This window comes from Loa loa, assembly GCF_000183805.2.
Source record: "Loa loa unplaced genomic scaffold supercont3.143, whole genome shotgun sequence".
In the NCBI taxonomy this organism is placed as follows: Eukaryota; Metazoa; Nematoda; class Chromadorea; order Rhabditida; family Onchocercidae; genus Loa; species Loa loa.
In genome coordinates, this window is record NW_018108323.1 from 46,806 (window position 1) to 67,583 (window position 20,778).

The 20,778-nt window shown below is 34.7% G+C and overlaps 4 protein-coding genes across 4 annotated transcripts in view; 1 reads left to right on the forward strand and 3 right to left on the reverse strand.

Moving 5' to 3' along the window:
* LOAG_17874 (BcDNA) overlaps positions 1 to 2,053 on the forward strand; it is a gene marked incomplete at both ends in the record, with an annotated part of 6,709 nt that extends 4,656 nt beyond the window's left edge. Inside the window, 7 exons of the mRNA XM_020450536.1 lie at positions 223 to 377; positions 542 to 761; positions 878 to 1,048; positions 1,150 to 1,311; positions 1,420 to 1,520; positions 1,693 to 1,795; positions 1,919 to 2,053. Coding sequence (XP_020305768.1) covers positions 223 to 377; positions 542 to 761; positions 878 to 1,048; positions 1,150 to 1,311; positions 1,420 to 1,520; positions 1,693 to 1,795; positions 1,919 to 2,053 — 1,047 coding nt within the window. The remainder of the gene's footprint in view (positions 1 to 222; positions 378 to 541; positions 762 to 877; positions 1,049 to 1,149; positions 1,312 to 1,419; positions 1,521 to 1,692; positions 1,796 to 1,918) is intronic.
* An 818-nt stretch (positions 2,054 to 2,871) lies between these two features.
* Positions 2,872 to 4,459, reverse strand: LOAG_05414 (hypothetical protein; the record flags this gene model as incomplete). Its single annotated transcript, XM_003140953.1, has 2 exons — positions 2,872 to 3,052; positions 4,329 to 4,459. 2 exons carry the CDS (start codon positions 4,457 to 4,459, stop codon positions 2,872 to 2,874), a joined length of 312 nt encoding a protein of 103 aa, XP_003141001.1.
* Positions 4,460 to 5,899: 1,440 nt separating this feature from the next.
* LOAG_05415 (hypothetical protein) lies at positions 5,900 to 11,106 on the reverse strand (the record flags this gene model as incomplete). The annotated part of the gene is made up of 13 exons (XM_003140954.1): positions 5,900 to 5,956; positions 6,033 to 6,171; positions 6,278 to 6,378; positions 6,970 to 7,134; positions 7,728 to 7,826; positions 7,962 to 8,054; positions 8,684 to 8,866; positions 8,953 to 9,064; positions 9,168 to 9,238; positions 9,421 to 9,560; positions 9,827 to 9,932; positions 10,349 to 10,522; positions 11,038 to 11,106. The coding sequence occupies 13 exons, from the start codon at positions 11,104 to 11,106 to the stop codon at positions 5,900 to 5,902; spliced, it is 1,509 nt and encodes a 502-aa protein (XP_003141002.1).
* A 1,274-nt stretch (positions 11,107 to 12,380) lies between these two features.
* The window catches only part of LOAG_17875 (rap guanine nucleotide exchange factor 1), a 10,802-nt gene continuing 2,404 nt past the window's right edge, over positions 12,381 to 20,778 (reverse strand). Inside the window, exons 4-22 of the mRNA XM_020450537.1 lie at positions 20,507 to 20,692; positions 20,228 to 20,371; positions 19,695 to 19,863; positions 19,213 to 19,363; positions 18,843 to 18,966; positions 18,393 to 18,643; positions 18,177 to 18,282; positions 17,888 to 18,019; positions 17,556 to 17,694; positions 17,231 to 17,328; positions 16,623 to 16,745; positions 16,411 to 16,547; positions 16,027 to 16,215; positions 15,687 to 15,771; positions 15,441 to 15,524; positions 15,147 to 15,236; positions 13,111 to 13,310; positions 12,784 to 12,936; positions 12,381 to 12,590 (exon numbers count right to left, since the gene is read on the reverse strand). Of these exons, the coding sequence (XP_020305769.1) occupies positions 12,464 to 12,590; positions 12,784 to 12,936; positions 13,111 to 13,310; positions 15,147 to 15,236; positions 15,441 to 15,524; positions 15,687 to 15,771; positions 16,027 to 16,215; positions 16,411 to 16,547; positions 16,623 to 16,745; positions 17,231 to 17,328; positions 17,556 to 17,694; positions 17,888 to 18,019; positions 18,177 to 18,282; positions 18,393 to 18,643; positions 18,843 to 18,966; positions 19,213 to 19,363; positions 19,695 to 19,863; positions 20,228 to 20,371; positions 20,507 to 20,692 (2,688 nt within the window). The 3' untranslated portion in view covers positions 12,381 to 12,463. The remainder of the gene's footprint in view (positions 12,591 to 12,783; positions 12,937 to 13,110; positions 13,311 to 15,146; positions 15,237 to 15,440; positions 15,525 to 15,686; positions 15,772 to 16,026; positions 16,216 to 16,410; positions 16,548 to 16,622; positions 16,746 to 17,230; positions 17,329 to 17,555; positions 17,695 to 17,887; positions 18,020 to 18,176; positions 18,283 to 18,392; positions 18,644 to 18,842; positions 18,967 to 19,212; positions 19,364 to 19,694; positions 19,864 to 20,227; positions 20,372 to 20,506; positions 20,693 to 20,778) is intronic.

Sequence of the window (20,778 nt, forward strand, 5' to 3'; positions counted from 1 at the left end):
ATACTATATATATATATATATATATATATATATATATATATATATATATATATATATATAATATATAATATATATATATATATATATATATATATATATATATATATATATATATATAATCTGTAACTTATAATAATGCGTGTGAGTATAGTCAATGGGAAATATTCCTTAGGAATACTGTGATTTATTGTTTTTGAGAAAACTTAAATACAACACTTTTAGCTGACGTTAAATAAGCTTCAACAATTGGTAGATTCTGGTGGAACAACTTCAACAGTGTTACAAACAACTGAACTTGAACTGAAGAAAGAAAGTGAAAAGGAAGCTGAACAAAACACTGTCGAACAACTTGAAAGGCAAATGAATCAATTATTTAAGTAAGTTTTTTTAACCTTTTTTTATCGCGAAAGTGATTATGGCTAAAGTTCAACGCGGGTCAATAAAATTTCAATCATCATTCACAGATATTGTCCACTCTGTTTATAAGAGTTAAAGTTTCTTCTTCAATTTTCCACATAGTATTATGTTAAAATTTGTTTAGGATGAGGGTCGATGTGAACGACCTTGAACCAATGGATCTTATAGTAAAATGTAACAAAGTTGAAACTGGGCCACCAACGTTCTTTGTGCATTCAATAGAAGGAATTGCCACACCGTTGAAGAAAGTTATGTCGAAGTGCAACTTCCCGGCATACTGTTTCCAGTCAACTAGGGAAGTACCACAAGACTCAATTGAAAAAGTTGCACAGAAATATATATTGGTATATGTTTAAAAACATTGTTAATCTGAGTATGCATTAATGTTATTGTGTATATGTGTAATATCCGCGGAAGATCAACCTTTTCAGATAATTTAATCGTAGCAAATTTTTTACAGGAAATGAAAAAGATACAACCGGAAGGACCATATCGTATAATAGGTTATTCCTATGGTGCTTGTATTGGTTTCGAAATGGCAACAATGCTCCAGGAAAGTGATGGTGCGAACTCTGTTGAAAGACTTATACTACTTGATGGATCTCATCTTTATATGCAAACTTATAGAAATGTTCGTTTTTGTAGTTCGGTTTTTTAATTTTCTTGATTTTCAATTTTTAAAATTGCTGCTTCAATAATTTTATAATATTTGGAAAGTTCCATGAATTAAAGGTTTATCGAATGGCGTTTGGTGTGACCGGTGATACACTTGTCAACAATCCACTTTTTGAATCTGAAATTATGTGTGCTATGACGTTACGCTTTGCAAATGTTGACTACAAAAAGTTCCGAGTTGAACTGTTACAACAGCCTGGATTTAAAGCCCGAGTTCAGGTCACACTCTTGCTTTAGCATCTATAAGTCGCAACGTAATTGAACATATTGTGTGCTAAGATTCTAAACTTTTTGCATGGTTTGAAATCCACTAAAACTTTTTTTCAGAAGGTTGTGGACACGGTAATGACGACAGGCCTCTTCAAATCAGCTGATACTATTGACTTCGCATGCTGTGCGATGCGTTCCAAGTTTGTTATGGCTGATAAGTAAGTTATTGCAAATACGTAGGCTCACTATGACAAAATACTAGAGTTCTTGGGTGGGTTTTACACCTGAACAAATACTGTAAAATTCAGCAATCATTTTACGATTAGTTTTTTAAAATCTCATAAATTAATCACTACCTTGGATTAATTTTAATATTAAAAAATCATTCAGGTACAAACCAGAACGAAAATTTAAAGGACTGATAACTCTAATAAGAGCAGAACAAGGAGCCGCAAGAGAGGAGGATGTTGGCTCTGATTACGGCATTTCACAGGTAATGATTCTTTTCTAAGAGTTTCAGTTTAAAGTGTTCCCGTTATGTTGTATGCATGTTGCGTCAAAATTGAAGTAGAAGAATAGAGAAGTGATAAAAAACAAGATAGGAAGGCAGTTACAGGTGTCCGACGAAAACAATGTATACATCGTGGGAGGTGACCACGACAGCTTCGTTCAAGGTAAAACTTCTGCAGAAACGGTGAACATAATCAATGACTTGATTGCGGAAACAAATAAGAAAGCTAAAAACGTATAATGTATTATTGGAAGGTATGTGTAGGAGTAATCAAATCATAATTGCCATTATTGTGGTAATTACAATCATCGTTGTAATCATGATCATAATTATAACCGTAACAGCAGTAACAGTTGGCTATGACTGATAACTACGGTTATGACAGTGATTGTAATTGTACTTATGGTTATGGTCGTGAATACAATTATGATTATGAAAGTAATTGTAATCATAACTACAAATACGATTACGATTGAGAATTATGAGTGATAATTGCAACTACAATCATGCTTCTAATTGTAGTTATGATTGTAATTACGATTCATGTTAAATGATTAGGATCGCAGCAGCGACTTTTAATTATGCCTAGGAATTATGATTGCTATCGCAATTACAATTACGATTTTAATCACAATTATGATTATTATTATAAGTGCGATTAGAACTGGGATTGTGATTACAATTTTGCACATTCCTCTCATCTCAATCTTTACAACGAGTTTTATTTCATTCAAGATGTGTAAATATTTATATGTGCATTCTGACTACAGCTATATATCATGATGCAAACTAGGAATGGATGTTTAGCTGACTGATACGCCATGAAATTACTGCTATTTGCGCAAAAAATTGTTATCATTCGTTGATTTCCTGTCATATAGAAGAAATTAACCGTTTGACATAGTTTTTTCCTTTTTTTTTGTATTTGTGAGGGCGAGCAATACCAGCTTTGAGATTACTTTTGTTCCGCAGCATTTACGGTAAGTGTTCTAATTCGTCGGAACTCAAGTTGCATCATCCAATGGGACAGAATCAATTTTCTGCAAACTTGCAAAAAATTAATCGCCGATTGACAAAATTTTAGTATGATATTTGTGATAACCCACCAATTCGAGGTATTTTCGTGCCTTCTCTATCACTTTTTGTAACATGTATTTGTTTGAAGCGATTTTTGATTGCTTCCAAATTTGCACCTTAAAGCTCATCAATATTCGTGCGTACTTCCACGGTTGCACGATCCTTTGATATTTATATCTCATTTCCAGAAAGCCTATTTAGTTGTCCTTCCTAATCATGAATAATCCGGATGAAGCTTTGAAATTCTTTTGACAAATTCTGATTTCTTCATATATTATCGTGCCTCGTTCAAACTTTTCTTTTTACTCACCAATCATTCTAGTAAGTTTTATTATAATGGTCGCCAAATATTATAAATAAATGACAAATCCTGCGTTGCAAGTGTTTGGGTCGCTTTTTAGAGTATTAATGCTGTTTCAAATGATGTTACTCATCAAAATACAGTTCCAGACACTCGAAATCATCTTGAATGCAGAATTCAGAAGTTTTCCATTCGTGGATTCCTTCCAGTGAATGCTTCCTTGATGCTCCGTTAAATTATTTCTATCCCAAAGAGCAGCATTATTTTGACCATCACTATTCTTCACAATAATGCGGTTAATGGTAAATTCACAGGGTATTATTCCATCCTTATTTGCTTAATGAAAACAACAAATCCACTGATAGTGAGCGAATAATGCTGGTAAAAAAGAGCTTCGAAGAGCTGCTAATAAAGAAGTAACATTCTTCAATGCAGCAACTTCGCGGTCAAATCAAGTAGAACTTTCTCGAAGTGACAAAGACAAAGAAAACCTCTTTTGTCTCCTCCTTTTGAAGGCGTTGCATCCTAATGCTACCAAAATTAGTCCATAAGTAGTAATTGTCTGTAAATATTAGTAAATCTTCCCTATAAATAAGCGCTCATCCTTATCCGAAATCCAAAAAGGAATTACCTGAACGGCGGAAATCCTAAAAGCGTCCCTTCTTCTTCAATGAAACCATTTAGAAAGATAGGAGCAGGAATCTGACGGTCTCAGTAAGGAAATACATAGCGATTCTTATGGAGTGCAAGCTCTTAGGTTAAAGCGAAGTTTGGTGATGTATAAGCATGTCTTTCGAAGATCACAATGTCTCATCAGATTTTTACCCTGACACAACATGCCTCCAAGATTATGCTACTGTGAAATATAATGAATACTTACATGTGAAGCGTTACTTCTCTGCGATTGCTACAAGATCCTTCTAATTTAGTTTTTCAAACGCAGACATCTATCATCGTTATTTGTACTACTACCACATCTTAACATCTTATTTGTACTACTACCACATCTTAACAACAACTTGCGTTAGTGAGCAAATATCTCGAATACCTTCAAGAGGTGATAAAATAGGCTAGCGCCAGGCAAGATAAGAATCATAAAGAAAATTAAGATAACATCATTTAGGTAGGATAAGACACCACTGCCTCTTCATTGATCGCATTATTCGCTGGACAGAACTCACTGCTCCATGACTCGGAGGCATGGCAGGCGCCATCAAGGCGACATCAATTATGGTCCGAGAACTTCGTGGGTGGCCCTTAAACGGCATTTGTGAATGTCGCTATCCATAGGTGATGGTTAAATTGTTGCAGAACAAATTAAACATCACATATGGACAACGACAATTGCAGAAATTTCGTTCTAAAGGTCCAACATGGTATTAGGAATATGGCGAGATGTGCGCGAGAGGATGTGATTAGCTGTTAGTTTCTAACCAACAGCCAATTTGTTTTTTACTTATTGAGAAATGTTGTGAACCTAACTTATCCTTATTGAAAGTTGAAAAAACTATTCCAGGGTAATTTTTCAATGTTTAATTTGTGCAATTTATCCTTATTGGCGCTTGGCAACCTCCTTAGTTTGAATTGTTATCGTTTATCGTGAGCAATATTTCGACCGTCCAGTTTTTTTCTTCACCAACAAAACTGGATATAAAACCAGTTTGGATACAAATGCTGAAAATAGTTCAAGGTTCGATGCCAATACAAACCTGGTTTTCTCGTCCAGATGTGCCAATACTCGTGCAGTAGAAGCCTTCGAAGAAACTAAACTGAACTACTTCCCATTAACCTTACTTCTAGACAAAAACTTTCCTGCCAATGTTTGAATTTTACCATACAATTGTGTCTATAAATCCATAAATCCTCCATAAATTAGATCCATTCCAGTACGTCTAATCAGCACTATTTCCATACTAAGTAAAAGTAGTAAATTCGAACAATAAAAAGAAGGGGTTTCAACGTGCATTTCCAGCTCAGTAGAACAAAGAAGTGGAAGAACATATTTGCGCTCTTATCCATATAATTTAATTTTCCTTTTATTGCAAGTGTAAAATTATTCTACTGAAATCGAAATTTCTATTTCCTATTTAAATCTGCTTATGGGAATCAGTGATGAATAAATGGTTCAAGCCACTCGTTTATCCTAGACTACAATACGATCGACTCTACTGATAGCTTCAAAATATACGAAATACTTTTTGAGAATGTTAATCTGTGGTTACTTTACTATAATTGAAAAACGTGAATTCAGAACGATAAAGTTAGAAGAAGGTATGCCATCATATAGCAGCAAGTTTTCGCCCGCTGTAAAAAATACATTTCAGACTGTTAGAGCAATTTTTTATTATTAGAAAAGAAATCACAGGAGAAATGTAAGCTGCAAAAAAAAAAAAGAGTTCACGCAGTCACATCAGAAAAACAATAACCGTTATTTAGACCAATGAGTTTACATTTGCTAAATGCAAAGAACCTTTGCATCAAAAAGATGTCACTGCCTTCATACCCAGTGATACAATATAAACTTACAAATATAACCCATAGACCTCAGCAATGCTTGTGTGTAACAGAGAAATGCAAATTTGAAAATGACTGTTCAGCGAGCAGACTGATTAACTTCAGGTAAAATTTCACTTCACATGCGATTCACTGAATAAGTTTGCTTCTAGTTTAAAGCTGTATTCAATTTGAGAAGAATCTGGAAATTCAACTCACTTGTGCGGCTGTTGATCCGAACTCACACTGGACAATGAATCCTCAGATAGCTCCTGAAATTTCAATAAAATTAAAAATATGACAAATAGCAATATGTATAAAAATCAATTTACAACTATTCATACCTACTGAAAGATTCCTGCTTCTCCACTTCTCGCTTATAACTAGAGACAGGAGCACGAAGAACGCAATCAAAAGGCATGTGCTGGGGACAACGACAACCACCATTCGATAGAAGCTTGTACAGTGAACTGCACTTTTACTCGTTCTGCAAAGTAGCTCTTTCATTACTTTGAACAACGGATTTTATTATTAGAAGAGTCTTTTGGAGTGTGATAAATAAAGAGGATAGGATCGACTGTCAGTGAACTAACGTGAAGCATGATGGACTGAATAGTTCGATCATTTGCAAAACTAATCCGTTTGAAATTTTGTCCATGGAACTGAAAATACCATAAACAAAGGCACCACTTTCCTGCAAAAAAAATAATTCACTGCATTCGTTTCAATCAAAATGATATTAAAAGCAACAAGCAAAAATATTTTAAGCTTAACACAAATATGACAGGATAAACAAGATGAAAATAGCAAAAAAAGATAAGCTTGAAATGGCTTTACTTTGTATTGATTCAGATTTAGTTCAGCTCACGCGATTTGAGCATTTTACACAAGTACTACCGTCTCCTCCCGATTTTAAATTGTATTTTCCAGAGCTTTTTTGCATTATCGCAAAAAAGAAGAATGGTAAAAAAGAAGAACGGGAAGAATGAAGCAAAAACAGGCTGAAATAAGCATAATAACTGATAGCTGCTGGCAAAAGCAGGCTTCATCTCTTCTTCCAGAAAACAGAAGGAAAACATCTATCTGATTAATGAGTGAAGTATATCTATGTTTCTCAATTGCTGGTTTGACTACCACCCGTTTAAACAACCTGATCTTATGTATCGTGCTTGAAAATTTAAGATGATCGCCTATATGTTATAACTGCTCCCATATTACAATAAAATTTCAAAAAGGCTTCAAGAAAATTTGAAATATTAAGCTGGAGAAATCATAAGTAACTTACTGTATTTTGCCTAATGAGCTTTGCCACTGCAGAAAGTGAAGTTATTAACAAAATTGCTTGGGCTACACCCAGAAGAAAAGCAGTTACATGGACTGGAAAATATGTATCGAACAGTATCACCAAGCAGCTTAAAATACCGCAAAAACATCCCAGTAAAGCTAAACTCTGAAAACGTAGAAACAAGAGAATAACAGTATACACTTTAAACTTCAAACACTGAATCACCCAAAATTTCGGAAAGAAGCACACTGTACAAAATTATATGTCACAGAGTATTTATGGATGAGCTTGAGCTTAGACTAAACTAAACTTGCCGTAATCCCTTCTTGCAAGATAACACCAAAATAACCATGCAGGTTTAAAATTTGAAAAAGCCTGAAAATATGCCGAACTTTCTACGTCGGAGCTGTTCCCATCAAAATCTTAGCTACCGTGTTCATCCACAGCATTTCCTTCACAATACTAACTCTTAGTTCTATCAAAATGATCAGTAACTCTCGCGATGAACGCCGCAAATATTACTGATCTCTTTCATATCTTGGACATGCATATGACAACTAATTAAAATATATACTAAGCAAAAAACTCACTGAATCTCCATTATAAATATGTGGCACCTAAGACCACTCTAGACACTACGCAGTACGGAAGAAATAGAACTTCTAAATCACGACTAGATCAACCAGCCTTTGATGGCTGCTCCATTTTTACTCCACTTTCTTTTCTCTTTGCACGAATAGCAAGATACAAAAACTCACTTCCAAGTTGCATCGACGATTTATAAAAGATAAACCAGTCAGGGAAGAAATCAGAAGTGACGAACAATAAGAGACCATCGGTAACATAGCAACGTACATCTGGAAGCACAACAAATCATATCAATACATTAAGTAGATTAGTTGCAATTATAAAAGCAAGCGTGTGATATCTCAAGGAACAGTGCAAGAAAGTCTTCTGTGATTTAGCAACGAAAAAGTTGACAATCAAGTCACCTTTGAAAGATTCGGTAAATGTGTTATGTAGAAAGGGAAATAAACCTGCGATATGTTAATATACAATCTGCAAAGTACGTACAACATTCCAACCTGAAAAATAAGTATGATATTCAATTTCAAAAACTTGTTAATGAATAACTTGGATATAGCGTTCCTTTAAAATTGTTTTCGAATAACTTCTGAATTAAGCATAAAACGTGTTGCCTTCAGATGACGGTATTATTTGCAGAATAAATTACTGGTCTAACCGCTGTTACATTTGAACACATTTTCGAAATGCATTGATAAATTTAATCACATTGATAAATTTAATCACAAATGTTTTGCTCATGCTGTTAAATTGCCTTTAGTTTGCTAATGTAGAATGCTAAATAGCCAAAAAAAAGAAGTTAATACAGTCCAGACTGGCAAGCACATTGTTGTTGGGAAATTAGCAGTCTTCCTGGACATCATAAATAAGAACGTATTTTAGCTGATGTCAAATTCCCAATTGCATGAAGAACATTTAGAAAATTAAATGCAAAGCGCTTGTGAAAGTTATTTTAAAAAAAAATTTCCACATCACTGCACGAAAATTTCGATTTTCGTTTACTGGTCATTTGAAACCACTCCTTTTAATCGAATAATCCAAATTGCAAGCAATTCCTTCTGCAAATTTCCAGAAAATATGTCCCTTTATTTCGCTGGAAGACTTAAAATTTCTTAAAATGCAGCACTACCTGGTAAAATTGAAAACGACACATCCATTTGAGAAATGATAATTTGAATGAACGTAAGATTCCAGATTGATACCGCGACTGAGCAGATACAATAACATGACCTATTCTTGAAGGTTCTTTTGTTGCGGCATAAAAAACAATTTGAGTAAAAAGTCCCAAAATGATAACTATTCCCGACATTGTCTAGAAATGCAGTGTATAAAGCTCATTTTAGTTTCATTAAAATGTTACTTTCTGAAAATTGTTGGTGAAGAACGCAGAAAGCTTACGCTAAAGTGCCGAAGATCCATTGGACCAACTGCAGAGCCTTTATCATCAAAATATAACATTACCGAAAGTGCTGCAAAAATAACTAAATTTGCAACAACCGTGAATCCATACCTATAAACAAACAATAGATGCAAAAAAGAGGAAAAACGAAAATTACATCTGGTAATTTCTTTACATTTTGATATATGGACTGTATCGGTTTATAAGAAACAACCTAACGGAGTTCATCGTCGTTCGACGGCTCTCATCACATGTTAGCTCCGGTAGCAAAGCCAAATGTGAGATCTGCAAAATATATCATTGTGTTGTGTGATTTAGCTCTCAATAAAAAAAATTAAAGTTTCTAAATATTGAAAAAGCTTAATAGAACGGACAATGTTAATGTGCACTTAACTCAGTTTGATGACTACAATACATCCAAAGTTTACAGAGAAGAATGTGAAACAAACAAAACACAAAAAGATTACTTGCACAGCAGCCCATCCTATTTGAAATACAATTACATATGGCGCATACCAGACAAAGAGTCCCCAATCAGTCGTTGAATAACCGCATATGAAGCATTTATTGTAAATAAATGCAAATGAAGAAGTCACTAACAGGGTACCTGCAATGAAAAGTATAGTATAACTGTTGTCAGTTTTATCTTTACTCAGTCAAAAAATATTTCCATCAAAAGTAAAGAAAAATTACACATACTCATTCACCAGCAAAAAAGCAGAACATACAGCATTTCAAAATCCTCATCCTAATATTCCACACAATTATTTAGAAATATTACGCATTATGCATCCGAATCGTTTGTCACATTATGGAATTAAATAAATTTATACATTTATATAAAAAAATAAAAAAGAACTGCAAACAACACACCAAAAGCATGCCATGACTTCCTTTGTCCACAACGTCGAAAACAAAGCGGTGCCGATGTCGAGTCATTCAGAACTCCAATGAAGGCTGTGCTCAAGGCATCGGTAGCCTATAATAAACTAATTGACAACATTCATGCCAAGGTATCTCACAGCCAATTCGAATAGATGCAACTGTAAAAAAGCAAAGGATCACATCCCTTAATTCACGACAGAAAAACCGCAAACTTATTTATTTAAAGACAAATTTATTTATGCGCCAATTTATTTACCCACAATTTATTTATTTATATTACTCCATGAAGACAGCTGTTATGACACCATCCTTCTCTTTTACCTTACCATTTAAGATTTTAAATCCAGAACAGTATGACGTGGACGTAATTAATAATACAAATAATTTCGCTTTTCCTTTTTTTCCTTTTATAGTAGCAATAGCATGTTCATGAAATGCCATTTAATTCTTCATGACATCAATATATAGTCGATTCTGGAGAAGAAAAAAACGAAAGAAATAGAATGAAACCTGGCCAATTAACATGATCAAGCCCGCTACAGAACTGCGCATAACAATCACTTTTTCCAGAAATAACAAAAAATATGTGAACCACATGCTAGCACACAAATCGTTATAAAAATGCCCAATTCCATACCCAAATACCTGACACCCAGTCAATTCGTTTGATATACCTGTAGTCTCCTAAAAGAAAAACGAATTTAAATGTCAACACACGAAATTCAAGCTTGGACAAGTTTCAAACAAACTGGAATGAATAAAAGAATATTCGAAAATTCGGTATTCCATTTAAGAATTAACGTAGTTCATAGTAGAGTAGTGGTTATCTAAATCGAAACAAGTTTTCCCTCACTTTCATCACATTCTTTTACCTTTCCTGTTGTTACTTCATAATTTTTGTATGTAAAAAATGGCCCAGTAACCAGTAATCAATCATAATGGGGGGGGGGGGGGGAATTGACATCATAGTATAAGCGTTTTCTCTTGTTTTTGCATTACTCGGTGTCTATATTTTAGTTCTAACTTCTTGTCCATTTCTTCTAACATTCATCTCAAATTACCAGAATTACACCGGGAGTGTCGGTAACCCATTTACAGTGCATAACATCCCTGTGTCCCAGAAGAATTACAAAACTTCCAGTCCGACTACGGTCAAGTTTGTCAGGAGTTTATTTCGTCGAAATATTACTGATACTTACAACTTGTCTGCAAATGTCACTCGTGACGTTCATCGTTTCCTCACCATCCCTTTCTTCGTTTCTTCCCATTTTACACCTGAAGTTCCAAAATGAGGAACACATCTTTTCCTCATTAATGTCGTCATATTCACCCAATGTATGTTAACCACAAGTGCAAACCCTCCCTCGTACGTCATAAATCCTCTCTTCCACGGGATTCCCAGTGCCTACTCACCGTCCTAGCAAGATGAATCCAAACCACTGACTCACTTCATTGTCTCACTGATGATTGTATTGCACAACAGTAATGAAATGTTGCTGAGCCCCCTGTATAGCTCGTACAGATTATTGGCTCCTCAAGTTCAACTTGTGATGCTTTTGGGGGGGGGAGGGGGGGGAGGGGGGGGGGGAGGAGAAGGTAGAAGTATTCACGGGGAAATATCTATTACACCTTCACTCTGTTCCATCCGCGGGAAATATTCCACTTCTGGTGTGCAAACCTCAACATTAATACACCTATACGGGAGCATATGTTGTCATTGATATTTGCAATTGAAATGCAGAATTATTTAAGGTGACATGCTCTGTTTCTTGGTGCTCTCTCCGCTTCATCAGTGAAGTATTTTCTTACTTATCGACAGAGAGCGAAATAGATTCTGAATGATAACTGCGTGCCATTGCGAATGAGGATATCCGGACAACGAAAGGGATGATTGTGAAGACGGACACTGCCGTTTCCACTTCTTCCCTGCTTCCCTATAAGCCGGTTTTATTTGTTTCATTTTGAATAGAGAATTCCCGATTAAATGTGAAAAAGACAGAGCTGGAGAGACGTTACATTGATATTACTGTACCGAAAGCGGAAATCTCATCATTGTTGCAAACCTTGGTTTGATATTTATAATATTGGCCCGAATTGCAACCTCTTTTTCCTACCAGGTAGTGTCACTGACTCCATTAGGTTTTTGCCTTAATGCTATCCATTATGCTTCTTGCTATCATTCTTTCCAGAATTCCCAGAATTACATATCATTTGTGTAAAATTAATGGAAATTATGTGACTAAATCATGATTCTCTTATCCCATTTAATTATTGATCGAATCACGTTTACTGTACAACGATAACAGTATTAGAAGAGTTGTAGGTTCAAAAATTAGTCCAATTAGCTTCCCACTGGAGCACCAAAAAATCAGTTTTTCAGAATGCCTTGCTAGAAGATGAAATGGCTTTTTGGGCTATATGGACAACTAAATTAATCATCTATTAAAACTGTAATCAATAAAATACCATAATGATGGTGGAATTTTTTCTACTCATTGAATTGATTTCAATAATTGGAATTTCTTTTCAATGTAATGTAATAAGCTGCTAATAAATTTTTGCATGATACTTTATAATTTTATCATTTTCAATGTTTTTAGATTTAACATATCTCAGAGGTTTTGTTCATTTGTTCTTCCGTGTTCGCGGTTTGATTGATTCTGATAGATCCCAGATCTCATCTTCACTCAAGTAATTGTTGAATCCATTAAAGAACTGAATAACCTTTTCATCCTTTTCGATCGAGTAATTCCTGTAAAAGATGCTTATCGTTTCCCAAAATAGGAAAAAAAATTTTTTTCCATGGCGAAAATCCCCTTTTCATGTTTTTATGCACCCCAGGAGGATGACAACGGAGCAACGATCAGTTGTATCAAGCCGATCTGTCTTTTATGGCTTTAATTATGAATGAGATGGAGATCAAACAATATTATCCCATCGTTTACCAGCTTTTGAAACATCTGATGCTGTCTAAAATTGCAAACTGTTGCCATCTTTTGCCATAGTTTATGAGATTCTTTCTACCGTTGCATTGTTCTGGTGGGAGATAGTCACTGTTACCGATATGTACAAATGTTAGATCTTGCAAAACAAGTCCTCTGCAAAATAATTATCGTTTTGAGGGATAATATCTGTGATGATGTGCAGGATCTAAAATGCCTGCTATCTCTCATTTTTTAATTTATTCTTTCCTCTAAAAACCACCATTGAAATTGTACCATCTAATAAACAAAAAAGAGAAAAAAAAGTTTTGAAAATGGAAGCTTACATACATGTATGGCAAGCATGGAGGACGGCTTTCGCTTAGCAATGTGCGATAATTTCGGAAGGAATGTGAGCTGTCCATCACAACCGAGTGTTCCTTCAAGAGATCGGTGATATGTTTGGACCAATCTAATCTCCGAATGGGACCCGAATCTAGTGCTGATAAGATTGCCAAATAGGAATTGTAATTACCCACAATGCGCAAATGCTGCAATTAGAAATATTTTGAAATTTGGAAACAAACAGCATCTAGCATCTTTAAGATAACGATAAGGGTTGCTTTCTACGTGGACTATTCAGCTTATTAATTTCAGTTTCATTTTAGATATCCAACTATAGGATTTCTTCGGGGTCAAGAAGTGAACAAATCACGTCAACAGTATCATTTAGATCTTTACATTTGAAACTTTTCTTGCTACTTAACTGTTGACGTAGAGGCATACAAATGTCATGAACGTTTGGGTCTTTTAGTGTTGTGTTGCCGCTATAATCGCAACAAGTCTTCTCCGGTGATTTACTTGTATTTCCCACATGCAGTCTAACCTAAATTTTTTTCTTTCCCTTAGTCGACTTTCTCAAGCCTTTTTTATATAGCAATATGATTTGCTTTTTTCGATGAAATATTGAGAAAGCATAGCGGTGAGGAATTTGCGTATTTCATACGCTTCGGTTTAGACATGTTCTATATTAATATCGTCTGTTCTAGTGAAGGCGGCATTTTGCTGTTCAGTGGTCCGTGAAGGTAGAATTTTCCACCAGGTGAGATGAAAAGACATCAATATGTAATTTGAATAAGGTCCATTGCTAGAATGGTATAGCAGCAACAACATCAGTTCCCTCCCGCATCCAAGCTTTCTCTTTCAGCCACTCTCAGTAGATCATTTTTTAATTCCAGCAACCTGTAAATCGTCAAGGTTCCCTTTCAACTTTCTTCCCATCATTTTACGGAGCAGAGAATTGAGCATTCGAGTTATGTCCTCTTTTTATAGGCCTTCTACTCAACTTGATGATCATCAAGTGCAGCCTTCCTGATTGCGCTTGCCTTTTCCTCCCGTCCTGAAAAAGTTCTGAACGAGACATTGATAGCGGATCATTGTCGTCCTTCATGATTTGGTGAGAAATTTCAACTTGGTGTCAAAAATACGAATAATTTGAAATTTATTCGTATTTTTTGTCGTAATATGCAATGATCGCTTTGGATGAAAGTGTTGCGAAAGTGGATGTTCCTTGGCTTACGTCACTTATCTATTAATTTAACCGATCTGGTGCTTTTGCATTCCAAGTCCATCTCCGCTTCATCCTCTTTTTGGACGAACTCTTACTGCTATTGATGTCATTTGATCTCTTCTGTCTTTTCGCTTCCAGTTCTGATCTTTCCAAAGTACTCTTTCGTGCTATTTATCGTTCCAAGTTTTGTCGCAAAGCTCAAAGTGACATGTAAATGTAGTTGATTCTAAAAGTCTTGGCGTTATCTAGCCGGTGAAGAAGCAAGTAAATCCAACAGCGGCGAACATAATTGAGTGGGAGTGACATAATAAATTTGCTTCCTACAATATTTCTTCGACTTTCATCCAATCTCAGAGAACGTTTACTACTGTTCTCCAGGTCATGTTAAATTCCACTCTTCAACACGTTCACACAGTCCAAAGATGTTGCAAGATGTGCTACTGTGCGGAAGATGATTGATGGGGGGTTTCCTCTCGACCTACAATTATAGGGTCGGCATGGTAGGACCTAAGATTGTTAGTAATCCATCTTCAGTAGATTGCACTTTCATGACCTGGAGACCTGGACTTCCATGACCTAGCCAAGTAGTTTTGTCCCTACTTCAATTTTTTTACAAAATGTTATTCTCGAACATACCGATCTTTAAATGAATGAAATATTTGTCTCATTCATTTAAAGATATTTTGAATGAGATCTTCAAATGAATGACATCTTTAAAATTTTTAAATGAACCCATATTTTGCTCAGATTTCCCTTCACGATTTACTTAAAGACTAACATAGATAAACCCTGAAAAGTCAGAAATGAGGAAAGGTACCTTCATTATCTTGACAAATTTCGACATCACTTTTTCACGTGTTCTCTGCTCACATGGTGTCAAGACAAGAGTTCGAACCCAGTAGGAGACCTAAAACAAATTTCTTTCAGAAATGACAAAAATTTGTGAGACTCGTGGTACTGTTTCATTTTTTCATTAGGAAGAATTTTGGACCTTCAGCAGGCGAGTTATTGATCGACTGGAATTTTAAAGCTTACATCGTTATTTCCTACAGATAATACTCAAACAGATGTTATGGTGAACGTGATGGCTATGAAGTAATAATCATCTTACCTTGTTAAAATGCTCGGTGAAACGACACAGGTTTGGACTTTTTTTCTCGTTTTGTTCTTGTGCCCACCAAAGCATTTCAGCTGGCTGAAAGTACCCTTTGCTGATGACAGGAAATTCTTCGTTTCATAAAAAAATACATGTTAAAATTTTTGAAACCATGAATTGAAACATATCAGAATTTCTTTCTTCCGCGTCTGGAAGTGTGCTAGGTTGTTAGAAGCTCATAATTGAAGTTTCGAATTTCACCTCAATCATATGGAACAATTCTGCATCCAAATAAGTCATTTGTTTGGCGATTATTGCGGAGCGGATATCAAAAATTGTTAATTGCCTAAAGTAGAAAATGTTATATATGAATTGTATAAGAGATAAAAGGAATAAAAGCATGCCTTGAGCTCAGGTTTCTCATATTAGTTCGTTCCTTTGATGTCGCCACAGATCTTTTTATTGACTTTAGGTCCATTTGTGACATTAGTCTTTTCCTGGAAGCACGTTTAAAAATAAAAAGAAATCACAGTAATATGTCATCATCACTTGGAACTTCTCTATTATTCATTGTATAATGATGGAAATTGTACAGAATAACCTCAAAATCCTTGCAAAGGTGTAATTTTCGTCTTTAACAAGGCGACTTATGAATTTTGTAATTAGACGAATAAGTTTCCGCGTTTGTTCCACCGCGCACAACTCATCAACCACTCGTACCAACATTGAAAAAGTTTGACGAGCTACTTTTATTGATTGCCTTTCTTTTATGGAATACATATACAAATACCTAAACAACTTGGAGCTTCTTAAAAAAAAAAAGAAAAAATACGTGGAATATATGAAGCCTTGGATCCATCAGCAATTGTTTTCTAACAATATGTAGTAAGTATACAATCATAAAACTTTCTACACATTTAATTAGATATATACCATTATTTCGATGCGACTGATAGATCGAAGAGATGAACTATTTAACTTATACCTTTTAATCAATTTTTGGATAAGTTCATCTGATTTGACAAAACTGCGATAAGTTGTAAGGAAAGCCTCTTGATAAAGTAATGATCCTGATGGCTGGGTCGCAAAAGCAATCAACGCATCTTTAGGTCCACCACGAACCTGCAGACGAATTGCAATACGGAAATGTAAAGAGGCTTTTGTAATTATATAACGATACGAAAAAAGTAAGCTTACTTCGTTGGGTTTGGAAAGTGCATCATGTGCTCGTAGCATTAACCAGTCTGTCACATCAATACATTCCAAAATTTCTGGAGCTTCCGAACATGCCAGTGAGGTTGTTCCTTTCGCGACATCATTCTATAGCACATACTTGCTAACAGTCTGCGAATTGTATTTTTGACGACGAACATTTCAAATATTCAAAGTCCGAAAAAAAAAAACTGAAAATTCCTCTTTCAAGACCTAGCTTAACATTCTATTACGACATTTATCAGCAACGCTTAAAAAGTAGCTAAAAATTCAAATTACCGACAGTAAACTGAGGATTAAAGGAAGTGGCCAAGCAGTCAGCATCATTAACCCTTTTCGTAGGATCGATAGACGCTAATGACTGGCGTGTATTCCGGCTATTATGGAAGAAATATTGCAATAAAGCAGTGGGGAAGTTCGAAGACTTGAATAAGTAGTATGATTGAATTTCAGAGGAATTGTTCTCTACATTCAAAAAAGAGAAAACTAAAACTTTGTTGCATGAAATAGGCCAATATTTCAATACAAATAATAGACCATTTCATAGGTATAAGCAAATTAAATTCAAAAATAAAATGACAAAGACTTCTTACTTCATCCATATATCGTTTTGGCAGCATAATCCTGTCAGTTTCAGTGTACTGTAACAATTGGCTCAAATCGGAGAAGTTCTGATTTGATACAGCTACTCCTGCAAGAAAAACGATTCATGCAGCGGAACTGATACAGAATAAATTGAGGCTGGAAATGAATAAATTTATCGGCATGAAACTGATGAACTGTTTGTAATTTCTGCATATATGTAGACTACACTATACCGGAGAGATAATACAAAATACGGAAAAGCAAAATTGATTGAGGAGATGAAATGAGAGGAAGAGGGAAGAATGAGGTGATCTGAAAGGAGAAAGGGCGAACTGGATAATGAAAATTCGAATGAAATCCTTTTTTTGTACTGTTCTTCGTGGTATCGCAAATTATCATTCAACAAAATGTATGAAGCAAGTGTCGAGCCTTTGAAGAAATCATCCTGATCTTCGCTTTTGTTTCCAAAAGTCTGCAATTTCAACCTCACTTCTAATTTTAGGTCAATTCATTTAGCAACCTTTAATTACCAAAACATATCAAATGAACTGGAGAAATAGATGAAGATTCGATCATCAGCACCATAACATATAGCACTGGTTATTATGTAGCTATATTTGATAATAATTAGTAAACAATAGGATACACAAGGTTATACAAATTACCTGCATATACTGGATAACATGACGTTGCTTTGGTGGAATTGGAGGTGAGGATGATGATTTGGTGAGACCCATTTTCACCGTACTATGCTCTTCGTAAGAACCGCTTCCACGACGGTCCAATAACTCAACATCCTGGATATCAGTTTAGCTAATTTGGTTGAAGAATTAACTTGAACTGGAACTGCAACTCCTTCATTCGATATTTTCTTCAGAACTGTGCTTTAAAAGGAAACCACTTACTACGGACTAATTTAACTTCACCTGAAACATTCCTTATATAAGTCATCACCTTAAACGTTTCCACTTGTCTCGCATTTAGCTCACTTTTATCAATCTTCTGTGCAGCATCGTCTGCAATAATTTTCCCATTCTTCTTCGCTGTCTTCGATACTTTTCTGGAAGATTCGCAATAAAACATCCCAAAAAAAAACTTTTTTTTGTAAAACTAGAACCCCTCATAAAAAATAAAATCCCTCAAAAAAAGAAATATATGCCGACAACTTACTGGGAAACAGTATTTGTATGCTGAACACTTTTGATTTTTTGCGAGATGCCTTCATCCGAATTTGTTGCATTATCTGTCGTCTTTAGTAAATCATCCAGACATTTAACTCCATCCAAGCGGTTGTACCGGAATGAGTTTCGAGGTTTCGTAAAAAAATCATCCGTTGCCAAATCATCGTTAAATGATGTATTGCCGTCATGAAAGGTATTCACAATCTCATCACCTCCATTACCATGTGATCGTACTGTTACCTGCATCTTTTCATTATTTCACTTACACATGAATCTTAATCAAACTAAAGTTATGAATTAACAACGAGAAAGAAACGATTATGACTTGAATTGAAAAAGGAATGGAAATTGGAATATAAGTAGCATATAAGTAATGAAATACATAAGTAATTGGAACGTAATAAGTAATTGGAATATAAGTAATAAAATACTCAAATACCTGTTTGCTATTCTGCTGCATATTAAATGTTCTCGTTTTCCGTGTCCTTATTTCACTGCCATCTGACAATCGTTGAACTTCCTCCTCACAAGTTTTCGTGTCTTTTTTCTCTTCACGTTCTTCTCTGAAATTGTAGAAAAAAAAAGATTTCTTTGAAATGATCATTGAATCCTAGCACTATACATCGAGCTTACTCATTTATCCTTCTTTAAATGATATATATCTTCTGCATATTCTTTCATATATGAAATTTAGTTTCCATAACTGCAAAATAATTTATTGAGTAATTTCATAAATGTAAAAAAAGAGACGAATCGAAAAACTTTATTAAATTAAAGTGATCTGCCAGGTATATCGGACCTTTCAGTACCTTTTTTCATGAATAATATCGAAGTCATCCTCGTCACTGTCTTCATTTTCAACCTGTGGGAAAATTGGTACAAATTTTGTAACTTGATGAAGATTCAGTTGTGCTAAGAGATCATCGAGGCTTTGATCCATCGAGCTGACATCTATGATCCCTTTAAAAAAAAGTGAATTATATGTTTGAAATTTGCCAATAACTAAAATAATCTATTTAAGCATGCACTGATCGGTGTTAAAATCAAAATATAATATTTATTATGATTTCTAAATTACAATATTAAACGTAATTTAAATAACAAAGTTACTGTACTTTCATTTAACTTTCAAGCTACCAATCCTAATTAATTCGAGAATGGATATTCCCAGGCTTATGAAACTGCCATTTAATAATTAAAAGCGTTTTTGATTGGATACTATCTACTTCTATAACATTTCTACCCAGATACTGTTGACTAAGATGAAAGACGAAAGAGAAAAGAAACTGACCAACATTTTCGGATGAGTGATTTAAGGAGGAAGATGTATCAGCACTAGATATACTGTGGAAACTCGAATTATTTGGTGCTACAGATGTGTTATGATGTCCCTCATGAAATTCAAATAGATTGATATTGCTAGGTTTTGAACTAGGTTTTTCATTGATCTCCATAATAGCCTACAAATTGTTAATGCTTTTTACAAAATGATTGGGTATAAGCACATTTCCGGATTGTTATTTCCTTATGGATGGACAACCGCAAACATCTCCAGAAGACATCACCATTTACTAGCAAAATAACCAAATCTATTGATGACCTAATTAAGCATAAATTAGTCAAACTGGTAGGCATAATCCCTTTGAGAAAGCCAATGTACAATTGTTTTCGATGCAATGTTGCAAATTCTTTGCGTAATCAAATCGCATTCCACTCGATGATTATGTAATCTCGATAATTTAGCATATTGAAAACTGTTAATGATTATGCTCACATTTGCTTACTAGACTGTTCTTCTAGAAATATTAAATAAAATTTACAAACTTTTAAAAGTTCGTTAGCTAGACGTGCTCCTTCACTTCTATCGTTTTCCCAGTTTTCTAGCTCTGTCACTGTATCATGGTCATCATAGATAGTACTTGATAAGATTTTGTTTTCAATCCAATCCAATAATGCTATTAGGGCATCCTGAAAAACCAGACAAATTTCATCATGAATAAAAGTTATCAAATGAAAATTTTGAAAATTATACGTTTATTATCTGGAATTATATATATGTGATTATCTATACAATAAACTGATAAATGAAATGTATAAAATGACCTGAACATGAGGTACAGGATATTTTAATGTTGATATATAGGAAAGAACTGAATCAAAAAGGGCATTGGTGCTGCCAATAAGTACTTCAAACATATCAGTGCGAATTACTTCATGCAGGAACTGTATTGACACTTCAATTTCTTTTACTGGTTTTTTCATCAGTGCAGAAGCAGCACTTGAACTTTCCTGTATCAAATAGTAAAAGTTACCGTAAACCTCATCCGATATTATGAAAGATAAGAACCTATCAGCAATTATAATTACTTGATCAT